This window comes from Miniopterus natalensis, chromosome 2 (genome assembly GCF_054644295.1).
Source record: "Miniopterus natalensis isolate mMinNat1 chromosome 2, mMinNat1.hap1, whole genome shotgun sequence".
Classification (NCBI taxonomy): Eukaryota; Metazoa; Chordata; class Mammalia; order Chiroptera; family Miniopteridae; genus Miniopterus; species Miniopterus natalensis.
In genome coordinates, this window is record NC_142082.1 from 166,807,503 (window position 1) to 166,821,119 (window position 13,617).

Genomic DNA, 13,617 nt, shown 5'->3' on the forward strand with positions numbered 1-13,617 from the left:
TACATTCAGAATTTTTATTTCAAAACAAAGAGAACCACAGAAACATTAATAATATAAAACCTATTTGGAAATATTCACAATCTGGTCACTGAGAAAAGGGAAAACTTCCACACTGTTACTGCCAACCCACAGTTTTTGAGGAGCCAGAAGTGGAGGTGCAGTTGGAAGAAAGTCACCTGTCCCAGCAAAGCCCCATGTCATAGCTCTGAGTTTTTATCCATAGGCTCAACAACCAGAGGGAATGGTAAGAACTGAGAACTAAAATATTGTCATAGGCAAGGATTTGGCTAAAGGGCCTCAAATGTATAAGCACCAAGGAGGGAAGGGAGGTCAAGCAACGTATGAAAAAGGGAGAGGGTGTCACTGGGGTTTTATCTCCATTTATACAAATACTGGGAAACTAGATGGTGGAGGTGTCTGTGACTTACGGCAAGTGTAAATACCTCCATCTCATCTAACTCTTGGAAACTTTCCAGTTACAAGTCTTCGGTGTGTTTCTTATCCCCCTGAAAAGAATGCCTCCCTCTCCCCCATGAATTCCCTCCAGCTCCCCTAGGAGGCCCCATGTCCTGATTTCACACTCTCCTACTCCCACTGTCTGAGTCTAGAGGGAGGCAGAGTCCTCTACACGGTTAGGAAGAAAGCCACAGATGCGAATCCCACCCAGCAGAGGCAGTGTTACTTATATACAGAGATGAGTTTTAACACATTCCAATCCAAAAGGCGGCACCGTAGGATCATAGAGGAAACAAGTTACCAATAAACTACTTCCACCCAGAGCAAAGTGACAGTGCACATACATTCATACTCTCAAGTGTGGGCTACACTGCACATTTACTCATACTATCTCAAAGTGGTCTATGGGAAAGAGTCAGGTGCCCTTAGGGCACTTGACATAATACTATGGTAACATGATAACAGGAGTAACTTGACATGGAAACAGACAAAAACAGGCATGGGCTGACCCTAAAGCAATAACATACTTCAACTAGGTAACAGTCATTCAGGAAAAATCCTCTCCCAGTACTGAGGTTACAAATTCCAAGTTAGCTATGCACACTCTCCTCTAAATTCTTTTAAAGCTATGGCTTAAACCAAAATTTAAAAAATCTAAACATCTAAAATATCCTAAAGAACAAAATGGAGAAAAAACAAAACTTTACCAAGAACCAATCTTTTAGGTTGCTCTCCCACCAGTGGTAGGAGCACTTAAAAAAAAAAAAGAAAACCACAAAAAAACCACGAGTCCACTATAAGAGGAAGAAGTTGTTTGGTCCAGTGCGGAGGAAAAAAGAATCAATTTCTACAAACAACCTTCCCTTCTCTGGACTCCATCCAAAATCAGAACCCATCAATCACCATTAACTACAATGCCCATCTTAGTAATAATCCTAGATTTCAAGTAATACTACATGTAATCTTAAAGAAAAAAGTTCCTAAGGAAACCAGTAGCTTCTTTATACAGGCACATGACTTTTCTGAGAAATTGAACTTGAGAATTTCCATCTGAAAGACAGAAATTGTTAAGAGGCAACCTACAAACCTCACACACCACATCATATACCCTCCAATAACACACTACATTTCTGCCTAAATCTTCCTTTATTAAACTATAAACCTCTCTAGTATCAAATCTTCCACCCTATAAACTCTTTCAGTACCTCCCTCTAACCTCAATTTCCTTATGTTTTCATTATTTGGTAAAATTACACTTAAAAAAATAAATATTTATGCAATAAAACCAGAAGATAAAATAAATAAAACTCAAATTAATTTGCTCTGCAGAGCGGTATGGGGGCAAGGAAGGTGCTCGTGTGTAATCCTCTCTGCCCTCCACACTCTCACGTATATCTGCTCCCTGGTGAGACTGAGGTGGGGGGAACTCTCTCCCCTACGTGCCCTCAGGACGCAATATTAGAACTTAAAGGAGGAAGGGCGGGCAGAATTGTCAAATGCCAAGTAGCCAATCCCTCCTGAACTGAAGGTAGGTTCACTTGGTCTCTCCTAATCGGAAGAGAATGTCCAAGAAATGAAATGTTAAAAAGCCACTGAAGATACAACTAAGCCCAGCACTGGGGGCCTCTGAGTGCTCGTGGAGTGTGGGCTGAGAAAGGAGTCGAGCGAGCAGCAGCATTCAGAACAGTCCTGGGTTACAACCTGATGAGGTCTCTCCCGCTCGGGGAGAGGTGGCTTTTTCATGTCGGGAGGGAGGTGGGAAGAAGCATGGCTTAGACGTTGGTGGTGGCCTCCTTGTCAGGCTGGATACTGTTCATCTCCACGGCAGGGCCTTTCTCAGCTCTAGCAGCCCCCTGTGCCTTCCCTTCGAAGGCTCGTGTAATATCCTCAAAAGTCCTGCCCCGGGTCTCAGGGACTTTAAAGAAGGTGAAGACCAAGAAGATCACGAGGAAGCCGGTGAAGACAATGAAAACGTAGGCTCCTAAATAGAACTACAAAGGATACAAAAAAAGGAGGGTTGATATAAAAATCTGATCACTGATAAACTCGTTTCCTTCAAATCCATATTCCCAACAGACTTCAAGCCATAACACCTCCAAAGGTACTGAAAATAGTAAAGTTTCCTCAGAGACTCGTTTACAATTCCATTGCTAACTTATTGTATTTCTCTGCAATTTTGTGTCACTCCTCTCCCTGTTCACTGAAGTAAGCTGCTTCTAAGTACCTACTGAGTATTTTAGGATTTTTGGTGATCACTGTTAGAATCTAGGTTTATGAAAGACTCACAGAAATAGGAAAGGCATGGCAGATGTCCACTCCAAGTTCCTTTATCCAAATCAGCTCCAGGTCATTTTATAATAGAGCCCACCTCATTCCTTAACATCCTATGCTTAGTGAGCCTTTACGATCATGCAGTCAAAATGCTAGTTCAAATGATGGACTTTAAGTACTGGTTTGAAAACCTTTGAGGCTTGGCCTGTCACTATCATTCTGTTCCTAGTCGGAAATGTGCCAATATCATTTCAGACCAGTGGTCTTTTAAAAGTTCCCAGTTTTACACTCCCACTTCAGTCTTTTCTGCTATCATTCTTTTTCTATATGTCATTAGAAAAGAGCGGGAAAATATCTAGTTTAAACCTCTTGAGATATAATCCTTCGTGGTGTCAGTAATCATATTGTAAACATTAGGCTTAAGTGGGCTGGTTTCAAGATGGGCTAGGTGAGTTTTGCTTTAATATACTTACTGCAGCTGAAGGGAAGAGCAGTCCAACCAAAAAGTTGGAGGTCCAGTTGGAACAACCAGCCACTGCCATTGCAGCTGGGCGGGGTCCCTGGCTGAAGAGTTCGGCCACAATAAACCAGGGAATGGGGCCTGGGCCAATTTCAAAGAAGGCCACAAACACCATGATAGCCCCAATGCAAACATAGGTCATCCAGCTATACTCATCCTATATGAGGGAGGAACAGAGGAAAGTTAATTTAAAATATATATATATGTCTTTATTGATTTCAGAGAGAGGAAGGGAAAGGGAGAGAGAGACAGAAACATCAATGATGAGAGAGTCGTCATTGATCAGCTGCCTCCTGCACACCCCCTACTGGGGATGGAGCCCGCAACCCGGGCATGTGCCCTGACTGGCAATCGAACTGCAATTTCCTGGATCATAGGTTGATGCTCAACAGCTGAGCAATGCCAGCGGGGCACAGCATGACCTATATTAAAGACAGCATGACCTAGGCAGGACCCAGCTTCTCAGAGATGAGTACTGACTGAACGGAAAGGCTTCTTCTGTCTTGGGGTATAATGGAGTTACTGGATTTAGAGTAAAAAATGTTGGGTTTTTTTAATGCTAGCTATGTGATTACATACATATCATTTTTACTGAGATCATTTCATCCATTGTAAAATGGAAATAATTGTCTCAATATTATTTTGAGAATTAAACTACAACCTGACTGGTGTGGCTCAGTGGTTGATCAACCCATGAACTTGAAGGTCATGGTTCGATTCCGGGTCAGGGCACATGTCAGGGTTGCGGGCTCAGTCCCCAATACAGGATGTGAAGGAGGCAGTTGGTCAATGATTCTCTCTCATCATTGATGTTTCTATCTCTCTCTCCCTCTCTCCCTTCCTCTCTCTGAAATCAATAAAAACAAAGCAAAAACAAACAAACAAAAAGAATTAAATTACATAATGTATTTTACAAGCTATATGTTATATAGATGTAAGGATTATAGCAATTTAATTACCCATCTATAGTGATCTACTTTTCTTAAAACTCTGGGCATGCTGCTTCTCCCAAATCTGACTTACGCAATCTCCAGTCTCAACTATTCACCCGTCACAGAGCATCAACTCTAATGTCTCCTCCCCTCTCCCCTCCCTTTTCTTCAATCAAAGAGCACTCACCTTTAATAACAAGGAAATAGTCATGAGGATGGAACAAAATGCCATCCCTCCAAGGCCAATCATATGTAGAGTCCTCCTTCCAGCCCTTTCCACCAGAAACAGCTAAAAGAAGAATATAACATGACACTTCTGCTTTCCTTTTCATGAAAACACTGCATGAGCTAGCTGAATCTGCCCTAAAACAGCAGGGTACTTGTTACAGTCACACTTCCCCTTCTCCAGTTCGAAGTTTAATATATCCTATATAAGCCCTTCTATAACCTCCCTCTCTCCCATCTATTCCATATTTTTGAAAAAAGTGAAAACCACTTATACCCACCATTCAATATCTCTTCCCCCTAACTTCTGTCCCCACAAAATGATCAAACCATCCAACTTACAGACACTACAGTAAAGATGGTATTAACCACACCCGCACCAATGGTGGGATAGATTGGCTCCTTAACGCCCGCATCTTGGAAGATTCCTGTTGAGTAATAGAACACCTAGGAGGAAACAGAAGAAGATGCAACTTTGAAACAGCAATTGTGCATGGCAGTGGAAAAACAGGACCAACTTACTATTTTGAGTATCCAGTGTGTTTTGCAAAATACTTTGCAACAAAATGATTTCATCATATCAATCAAAGACTGATGAGAAACTGTCAGGGAATGAATCAGTATTTAGAGAGGGAGGACAGCCTGGCCAGGCATGGCTCAGTGGTTGAGCATCGACCTAGGATCCAGGAGATCGCAGTTTTATTCCATCAGGGCACATGCCTGGGTTTCGGACTCCATCCCCAGTCGGGGGCGTGCAGGAGGCAGCCGATCGGCGACGACTCATCATTGATGTTTCTGTCTCTCTCCCCCCTCCCTTCCTCTCTCTGAAATCAATAAAGAAAAATAAAAAAGAAAAATAAAGAGGTAGGACGGGGCGTTCTTCCCATCCAAATGCTTTATTTGCAAATGGATAGAAGGTATAATAATATACTCTCTTCCCACAACCAAGACTCAAAAGCAGGAAGCTATTGCCATAGAATATAAGGGCCACCTGCCAATCACTAGCTTCCCATTTCGTGCCCCCATTCTCAACTATCACAGTCTCTATCCTAGTTGTAAAAAGTATATACAATGGTAAGGCCGCCTCAGTCTGAAGTTGCCAGTGTGCACCCAGACCTCTTGATTTCCTACTTGTTCTCCAGGGCTTTACACTGATTTTAGAATGTCAAGTCCTAGAGAAAAGCCAAGGCATAGAAATCCTCAGGTATCTACTCTGGTTGTTTGGCTTACATCATCACTGATGATATCATAGAAGTTAGATGAGAGTTAGAGAGGGCTGGAAATAAAAAATGAGTGGTCAAAAAATTTGTGTTGTCCTACATATTGAAAAAAGTCTAAAGAGGACAATTATTAACCATCTGTTCCAAGACTAAGGGTGACAGAGTTTTCATTTTTATTTACTTTCTCATTTTCCCACATGGAAAACGTACTATAAATATAATTTTGAGAAATAAAACCAAAACCAAATCAAACCTGGATAATCAACATTTCCTGAGTGGCTGCTACATGGCAAGTATTGTGAGGGACTCTGTGCAGGAAGGTGAGCTATTTACCTCTGGTCAGGTGTTTTAAATGAGACATTGGAGGACACCGTGGACACCAAGCTGATACTCACAGCGTTGATTCCAGAGAGCTGCTGAGAGAGCTGAAGCATGATGGAAATCATGATGGGCTGCTGGTAGCTCCGTGATCTAAAGAGCTCCAGCACAGTGGCTTGCTTTTCTTGGGCCATCCTAGCACTCTCATCTTTCATCTCCTGGATGTCCTCAGTCACATCCTGGGTGCCCCACAAATGCTGGAGGGCTGGTGAGGAGAACAATAGGAAAGAAGAAAGATAAGGTGCTGTCTGAACTCCATTTTCCTCATAGGACAGCTAGGGAGAAGCCACCAGAGGTAAGCCCTGGACATGGCTCTTTAGGGGTTGAAAGTTCCTGACTTAATAGTAGTCAGAAAACACTTCACTTGGGTTCTGAGGAGCAGGGAGAGGAGATGACAAACAACAGATCCAATATCCTCACCCTAAAAGAAACCACACCCTACAGTTCCCGTAGTGAGGATGTGAAGGGTACTCACTCTTCCTAGCATTGTCCTCTTCTTTTTTGTTAATGAGCAAGAATCTAGGACTTTCTGGGCAAAATGGAAGGGCTATGCTTTGTAGGAGAGCTGGCAGGATGGTGAAGCCCAATAGCACAGGCCAAAGTTCTTCAGTCCCCAAGATGACTTTCAGACCAAAGATCTAGAAACCAAAGATAATATTATAAATCCCATACTTTATAGGCCACAGTTGAGTGAAACAAACAGAAAAGTTCAGAAAATTACCCCTTCTTTTACCACAGGAAAAGATACATGTTTCTTTTCCTTTCTCTACTCTGCCTGCTAGCTTCTTCAGCTGTCTGCGAGCGATAACACCTGAAGCTTACACACAGCTGAATACAAATATGTGCCAGATATTCTTTTGAGTACTTTATTTTTTTTTCTAAATTTTTATTTTTAAATTCATTTTTAGAGAGAGAGAGGAAGGGAGAGGGATAGAGAAATATCAATGTGAGAGCTACCTCTTGCATGCCCCCTATTGGGGACTGAGCCCACACCTCGGGCATATGCCCTGACCGGGAATCGAACTGGCAACCTTTTGGTGCACAGGACAACACCCAACCAACTGAGCCACACCAGCTAGGGCTATGTTAATTCTTTTTTTAAAGATTTCTTTTTTTAAATTGATTTGAGAGAGAGAGAAACGTCAATGGTGAGTCGTTGATCAGCTGCCTCCTGCACCCCCCCCCCCCCCACTGGGGACCAAGCCCACAACCCAGACATGTGCCCAAATCGGTAAACTGCTGGTTCATAGGTCCATGCTCAACCATTGAGCTACATTAATTCTTTTAATGAGCCCTGAAACTAACACTCATTAAGTTTAAGTTCTAGAGTACCTGGGCCACCAGAATCCCGATCACGATGCCCAGCTGGTTGAGAGTGCCAAAGGCTCCCCGCAAGGCAGTAGGAGAGATCTCTCCAATGTACATGGGCACAAAACCTGTGCAGAGCCCGCAGAAGATGCCAATAACCAACCGGCCCAGGATCAGCATTGTAACTGACTCAGCTAATTTGCAGAATCCCATAAGGCAGCCACCAATGATAGCCAGTAGATTGACAATAAGCATTGAGTTGCGTCTGAAAGTGTAAACAAAGACAAGTTAGCAAAACCATCCCTATCTTTACCCATTATACTGTCCCCTCAAGCTCATACATCTTCTCTCTTTAAAAAAAATTTTTTTTATTGATTGATTTTTAGAGAGAGAGAGGGAGAGAGGTGGGGGATGAGGGAAGGGGCATACATCACTTTGCTGTTCCACTTATTTATACATTCATTGGTTGATTCTTGTATGAGCCCTGACTGGGGTTCAGACCCTCAACCTTGGCATACTGGGATGATGCTCTAACCAACTGAGTTACCTGGACAGGGCATACATCTTCTCTTTTGATATAACTTTTCCACTTTCTATCACCAGAACATTTCTAGTTGGTATAATCAGGATCAATAGTTCTTATACTTCTATGTGCATAAAATTCACCTAGAGAACTTGTTTAAGATTCTCTTCCTTTAAGTTGTAGCTGTACTCTAGCATTTTAGCAAGCACTTTATTTTTTAATTGAATTTATTGGGGTAACATTGGTTAATAAAATTATATAGGTCTCAGGTGTACAATTCTCTATCACCTGTATATTGTACTGTGTGTTAACCACCACTCCAAGGCAAGTCTCTTTGGTTGACCATTTATCCCACCATACCCTCTCTTCTACCTCCCCCTACCTCTTTCCTTCTGGTAATCACCATGCTATTGCCTGTGTCTGAGTTTTTATTTTGGTTGTTGTTGTTTGCTTAATCCCTTCACTTTTCCCACACAGCCTTGCAACCCCTGTCCCCTCTGACAGCTGTTAGTCTATTCTCTCTATCTATGAGTCTGTTTCTATTTTGTTTGTTCATTTGCTCATTAGATTCCACATATAAGTGAAATCATATGGTACTGTCTTTCTGACTGGCTTATTTCACTTAGCAAAATGCGCTACAGGTCTATCCATGCGTTGCAAAGGGTAAGGTTTTAGCAAGTACTTTAGGCTAGTAGTTCTAAAAGCAGTCCACAAACAGATTTGGGTAGATATTTGCCAGAAATTAAAATTATCCTACCCCAGATTTATCAAATCATTAGGTTTGACTCTGAGGTGGGGCCTAACAATCTGTGTTCTAAAAAGCCCTCCAGATGATTTGGTGCAAGCTCAAATTTGAGAACTACTGCCCTAGGCAATTCTGTTGTATTTATAGCTGGTCCATGAACACAGTCCTCTAGGTTGGACTGTGGTGATGTCATTAACAATCAGTATCAAGTAATAAATTACCGAATTTATGTACAAAAATGTGGCAGGTAGAGCCACTGAAACAGCTGATAAAAGATTAACACTGAAAAGTTACTAAAGCTTTGGGAAGAACCAGCACCAGGAACGTCAACAGTGACTCTCAACTTAGGTGGCCCATTGAAATTACTTGGGGAGTTTATAAAATACCGATACAGAGGTCCTGGCCTGGCACTGGGAACTTTAAAATTATAATGCCTTCAAAAACAAAAACAAATAAAAAACCGAACATTATCAAATAAGTTGCTTTCACTTATTAAAAAACTTGAATTCCATTTACATTTGCAGAACATCTAATTAGCAAACTAAATGGTTCTTTTACTAGTGATTATTGAAAGTATTCTACCTTCTAAGACATTTATTTTACTAAGGCAACATAGGGTGAGAAGATAAAATTTTCTTTTTTCTGGAAAAAGTCATTTCAGCTTAGTTACATGGCCATTATCTACATTTGCCAAAGACTGAGTATCACAAAATATTTCCTCCCTATCCTGCTGTGTAAAATAATGAAGACATTTGCATAAAACCCCCAAATTTTAAAGAAAAGCAAACAACTGACCTTGTAAATAAAATATGTTTCTGGGAAACTCCATAGTGAACTTCACTGGAAAATGGAATTAGCTTAACCTGGCCCATCTCGTGCTGGCTGGATGGAAGCTATGCAGGGCGTACAGCCCAAGCGACAGTGGTCAGTCATGTTCTGGCCAACTGGACTAGGTTTCCCTTGACCAGAATTTGAGGTGTTCTCATTCAAGTGTGTCATCACTGTCCCATCCCAGTTCTCAATATCTGTCCTCAGTGCAAACAGAACAGCCCCCCTTCCTTGTCCAGGTTCTGGTCAATACCTGCCAAAGCGGTTGACAAAGAGTCCAACGGAAAAGGATCCAATCATGCCACCAACGGAGAAGATGGCCACAGACAAGGACCAGAGGGATGTTAGCAACACTTCGGTGGGAGGGTTTTCTAAGGTCTCTTCCAAAGTGTAGTTGATAAAGTCCGTTATGAGCTGAAAATTAAAATGGTTGGTGGGAGGGCAGACTGTTACAGTTGGATGAGAAGAGAGACACATATTGGGGTCTTCCCTTCCCTTAGAGCACAACATTACAGTTACTGTACTGCTTTATAGGCAGAGAACCAAGGGAAAGACTAGATGGGAATGGGAGAGAGAGGTAACATATTGGAGTTAATGTTACTCGAAAAGGAACTTTATTTGTTCCAGAAATCCCAGGAGGTAGTAGCACTGATATGCACTGAGTACCCAACCCTCTCCCAAGAGCCTTCTCCTTTCTTTGTAACTAACCCCTAAGAAGTAATAAAGGAAGCCTATCTCGGTAGGGTGAGAGGAAGAATGGGTACAGTGCAGGATATAGGAAGCAACTGAATTTTGTTTTAATGAGTCAAGTTGACTTCCCCACCCATACTATTCTCCCTCTTCATTCTTAGCCAAGCTAGATACCAAGTTTGTCTGACATTCTTAATTCTTGAAACCCCACTTAAAGAAATGATTTCCCTATTCCAAAGTCTAACCCTAGTTGCCTGGTACTCACCGCCTCAGGGGCATTGATGACTCCAGTGTTGTAGCCAAACTGGAAAGAGCCTATTACAGCAATGGTGATGGCAAAGACCAGAGGTGCAGTGACCTGGGGGGGTAGGGTGGGGAAAAACAGTACTTAAAACTCTTGATAATTATCTCGTCAATTAAGGAGCTGTATTTCGATAGCTTGTCCTATGAGTGGCGCGAAAAGAACAAGAACTTAATGAGATTTAGGTAATGAATGGGAACACAAAAGAATAGATTATCACTTAAGACCGAATTTGGAAATATTGGACAAGCATGTAGAGTTAACTTGGGAAAAGGGGCAAGAAAATTTGGGAAGGAAAAAGTTAAGAGGAACTGAGTTCATCAGTTTGGAATTCAAAACACTGCCCCAGGGCCCCAGCCAGTTGCTCAGTGGTTAGGTCCTCGACCCGACCCTCCGACCCGACCCTCGACCCGACCCTCGGACTGAAGGGTCCGGGGTTGGATCCCAGCCCAGGGCACATACCTCCGTCCAAGGCTCGAGGCCTGGCCCCAGTTGGGGCACGTAGGGGAGGCAGCCAATCACCGTCTCTCTCTCTCTCTCTCTCTCTCTCTCTCTCTCTCTCTCTCTCTCCCTCTCCCTCTCTCCCTCCCTCCCCCTCCCTCTCTCCCTCCCTCCCCCTCCCTCTCTCCGAAAAGCAATTGAAAAATACCCTCAGGTGAGGATTAAAAAAAAAAAAAAAAAATCAACAAAAACCCGTTCCAGGTAAAAGCCAGCAGAAGTTCACGGAGGAGGGAAAGAGCTTGGGAGCGCAGCGGGGAAGACAGATTTAAATTCTTAAGAACAGGTTATTCTGGAGGCGGCGGACGCGCGCAGCCTCGCCGGTACCCATTCCCCGGGCACCCCGGGCAGTGCCCACGCGTCTGCCCCGCCGCGCGGCTCTCCCGCGACCATGTACCCGCAGCCCCTCCCCGCGCGTCCGCGCCCCACTGAAATTCTGCGCTTCCCCGGTGTCGCACTGCCGCCCCCGCCCAGCAGGGGGGAGCACAGGTTCGCGCCCAGCCCAACACGCACGAGGCGCTCCTGGGGGAGCGGGCAGAGATCACCCAGTCGGCTCGCTCGGCTGCCAGGGGTGGTCCCGTGGGTGTTATCTCCAGTCCACCCGCCACGTCCCCAGCGCTCCCTAAGCTCCTTCTCGCGTCAGATAAGAGCGACAGGCCGAGAATTTCAGTTGCCCAAACTGACCTCGCCTCCCAGGCAACTGAGTGTAGGGCCCCCAGGCCCCGCCAGTGCCCAGCTCTGCTAACTCCTCTCTAGTGAAAGCCTCTTCCCCCGTCATGCGATCCTCAGGGCCTTCTCGTCTTCCTTTCCATTTTTTCATCCCTTCTCTTATCTTCCTTTATTTTCAAATAAGTTTACCTTAATGAAAACGCCTTTCTCCCTATAAGTACTGCATACATAATACACAATAATATGTCACGGCATCGTGTACTCACAATCACAACCACACTAGGAAGGACAACGGAAATTCTCTCCTTAGCATACAGAAAATCCCATAGGTCATGAACAGGTGGCTGGACACCAGCCCCCCAAACCAATCTCAGGCCTCTTCAAGGCCTAACCTTCCAGAGAATCTTCATACTGTGCCCGGACCCACATTTGTAATCACTGCGACCGAGCAGCCCCTGATCCCCTGTGCGCCGGACCGGCTCACAGCCGGTAGAGTGTAATTACGTAAAATGAACCTGAGAAACAAACACAACTTCTACAGGTGACTTTCCCTGAGACACGAAGGTGATGGAGCTGGAATAAATCCTTTATGGGATGTGAAATTCAAAGAGAACTGGTGAAACTAGCACTGCAGGCTGGAGAGGACACGAAAGGCCTGGAAATGGCTAGGTGACAGAATAAAACAGAACACAGCAATCACCACCGCGGTTTGCCTTTCAGAGTGTCTCCCAACTATGCAAAAATAACTGGCAATTGTATCATTCTTACCTTCTGTGTCCCCATGGCCCTAATATTTTTCGAATCTTCAAGAAAGATCTGGGAAGGGGATTCCAGAGATACCTCTCCCAGCCAACAAATCCTTCAAAATGTCCTTCTCTGGCAGCAAGTTTTTCTTCAGGTCCTCAGTAGCGCTCTGCAGCTCACCTTCAGCCCACAATCAGTTAAGAGGCACAGGCTCCTATTTGTAATCCCTGCAAAGGGTGGAGCCAAGAGGGGAGCCGAGCCCCCAGCCCTTCCCCTGAACCGCCCCCAGAGGATCCCGTGACCTTTCGGAATTTTGTAACATCAAATTCAGCCCCCCTCACGCGGCAGCTCCCTCTGCCTGCCCTCTTCTAAAACCACATCCTTTTCCAAACCCATTCCGATTTTGGCTTTTTTGGTGGTTGGGGTGTGTTGTTTTTTTTTTAGCTCATCCTCCTTCCCTTTTCTAAAGCAGCTACAGCCTCTTAGTTTCACAGACAAAACGCTGCCAGAAAAGCCTGCAGGGAGGGCAAATTCACTTTTTTTTTTTTCTCTCACAACTGCTCAGAATTGAATCAATCTGTCAGGAGATGAGATTAAGCACTATATACATAAGGACAAGTGGAGCGGGTGTTATCTGAGAGCTAAGGTTGTTTGAAGGAGTGTAAGCAGAATTCATGACCCTACGAATTTATCAGCTGCTTTTTGATTGTCCATTGGGTCTACAGTCTTGAAGGGGAGGAAAGGACAGTTTGCAAGAAGCAAAGGGAGGGAAGAACTGAGCCAATTTGTGGCTCTACTGTCCCCTAATTGGCATAATCGCTCCAGGTAGGAAGGAAACCTAAATATCCAGAAGCCAAACCAACTCCCCCAAATTGCAGGAAGGAGACGAGATCCAAACTCTTTGTTGTTGTTGCTTTTTGTTTTTATTTTTTGGGATCCAAACTCTTTACTATTGTATCCACCAAACACCCATTCTGAATTCTACCCTTTCCGCAAGCTTTGCCTCTAATTTCAGGTTTACAGCACATCGTGATGTAAATTATCAAGTTCAGTAAAACAGGTATTTGCTGAGCACATACTAGTATCAGCTTCTCTCCAAGGAGCTGGGGATTCTTCAGTATACAGGACAAAAGTATCTTCAGATTCAAAATGAACTCTGCCTACACCTAAGCTAATAGAGCAAGGTTAAAAAGAATCTGCTGAAACAGAAGTTGTTCTTTATGAGGACTACTACAAACACAAGCAATGCCTGGAGCTGACCATGGCATACTTCAGAACAGTCACTAGCTTTTTGTGTGCCCTGAAATGC

General features: G+C 43.8%; 1 protein-coding gene across 1 annotated transcript; it reads right to left on the reverse strand.

Annotated features, from left to right (window-relative positions):
- On the reverse strand, positions 1-12,556 carry SLC2A3 (solute carrier family 2 member 3). The gene is made up of 10 exons (XM_016221870.2): positions 12,333-12,556; positions 10,362-10,454; positions 9,660-9,820; positions 7,335-7,575; positions 6,478-6,640; positions 6,020-6,207; positions 4,747-4,851; positions 4,367-4,468; positions 3,201-3,404; positions 1-2,447 (listed from the first exon to the last, which is right to left on the reverse strand). Exons 1-10 carry the CDS (start codon positions 12,345-12,347, stop codon positions 2,229-2,231), a joined length of 1,491 nt encoding a protein of 496 aa, XP_016077356.1. The 5' UTR covers positions 12,348-12,556; the 3' UTR covers positions 1-2,228.
- Between the last annotated feature and the right edge of the window lie 1,061 nt (positions 12,557-13,617).

What these genes read in the sequence shown, in the direction of transcription:
- SLC2A3 (XM_016221870.2), bottom strand. An exon ending in AGAGGACAATGCTAGGAAGA is followed by an intron (nt 6,208 to 6,477) that starts GTGAGTACCCTT and finishes TCTCCTCACCAG; the next exon opens with CCCTCCAGCATTTGTGGGGC. An exon ending in CCATCTTTACTGTAGTGTCT is followed by an intron (nt 4,469 to 4,746) that starts GTAAGTTGGATG and finishes TTCTTCTTTTAG; the next exon opens with CTGTTTCTGGTGGAAAGGGC.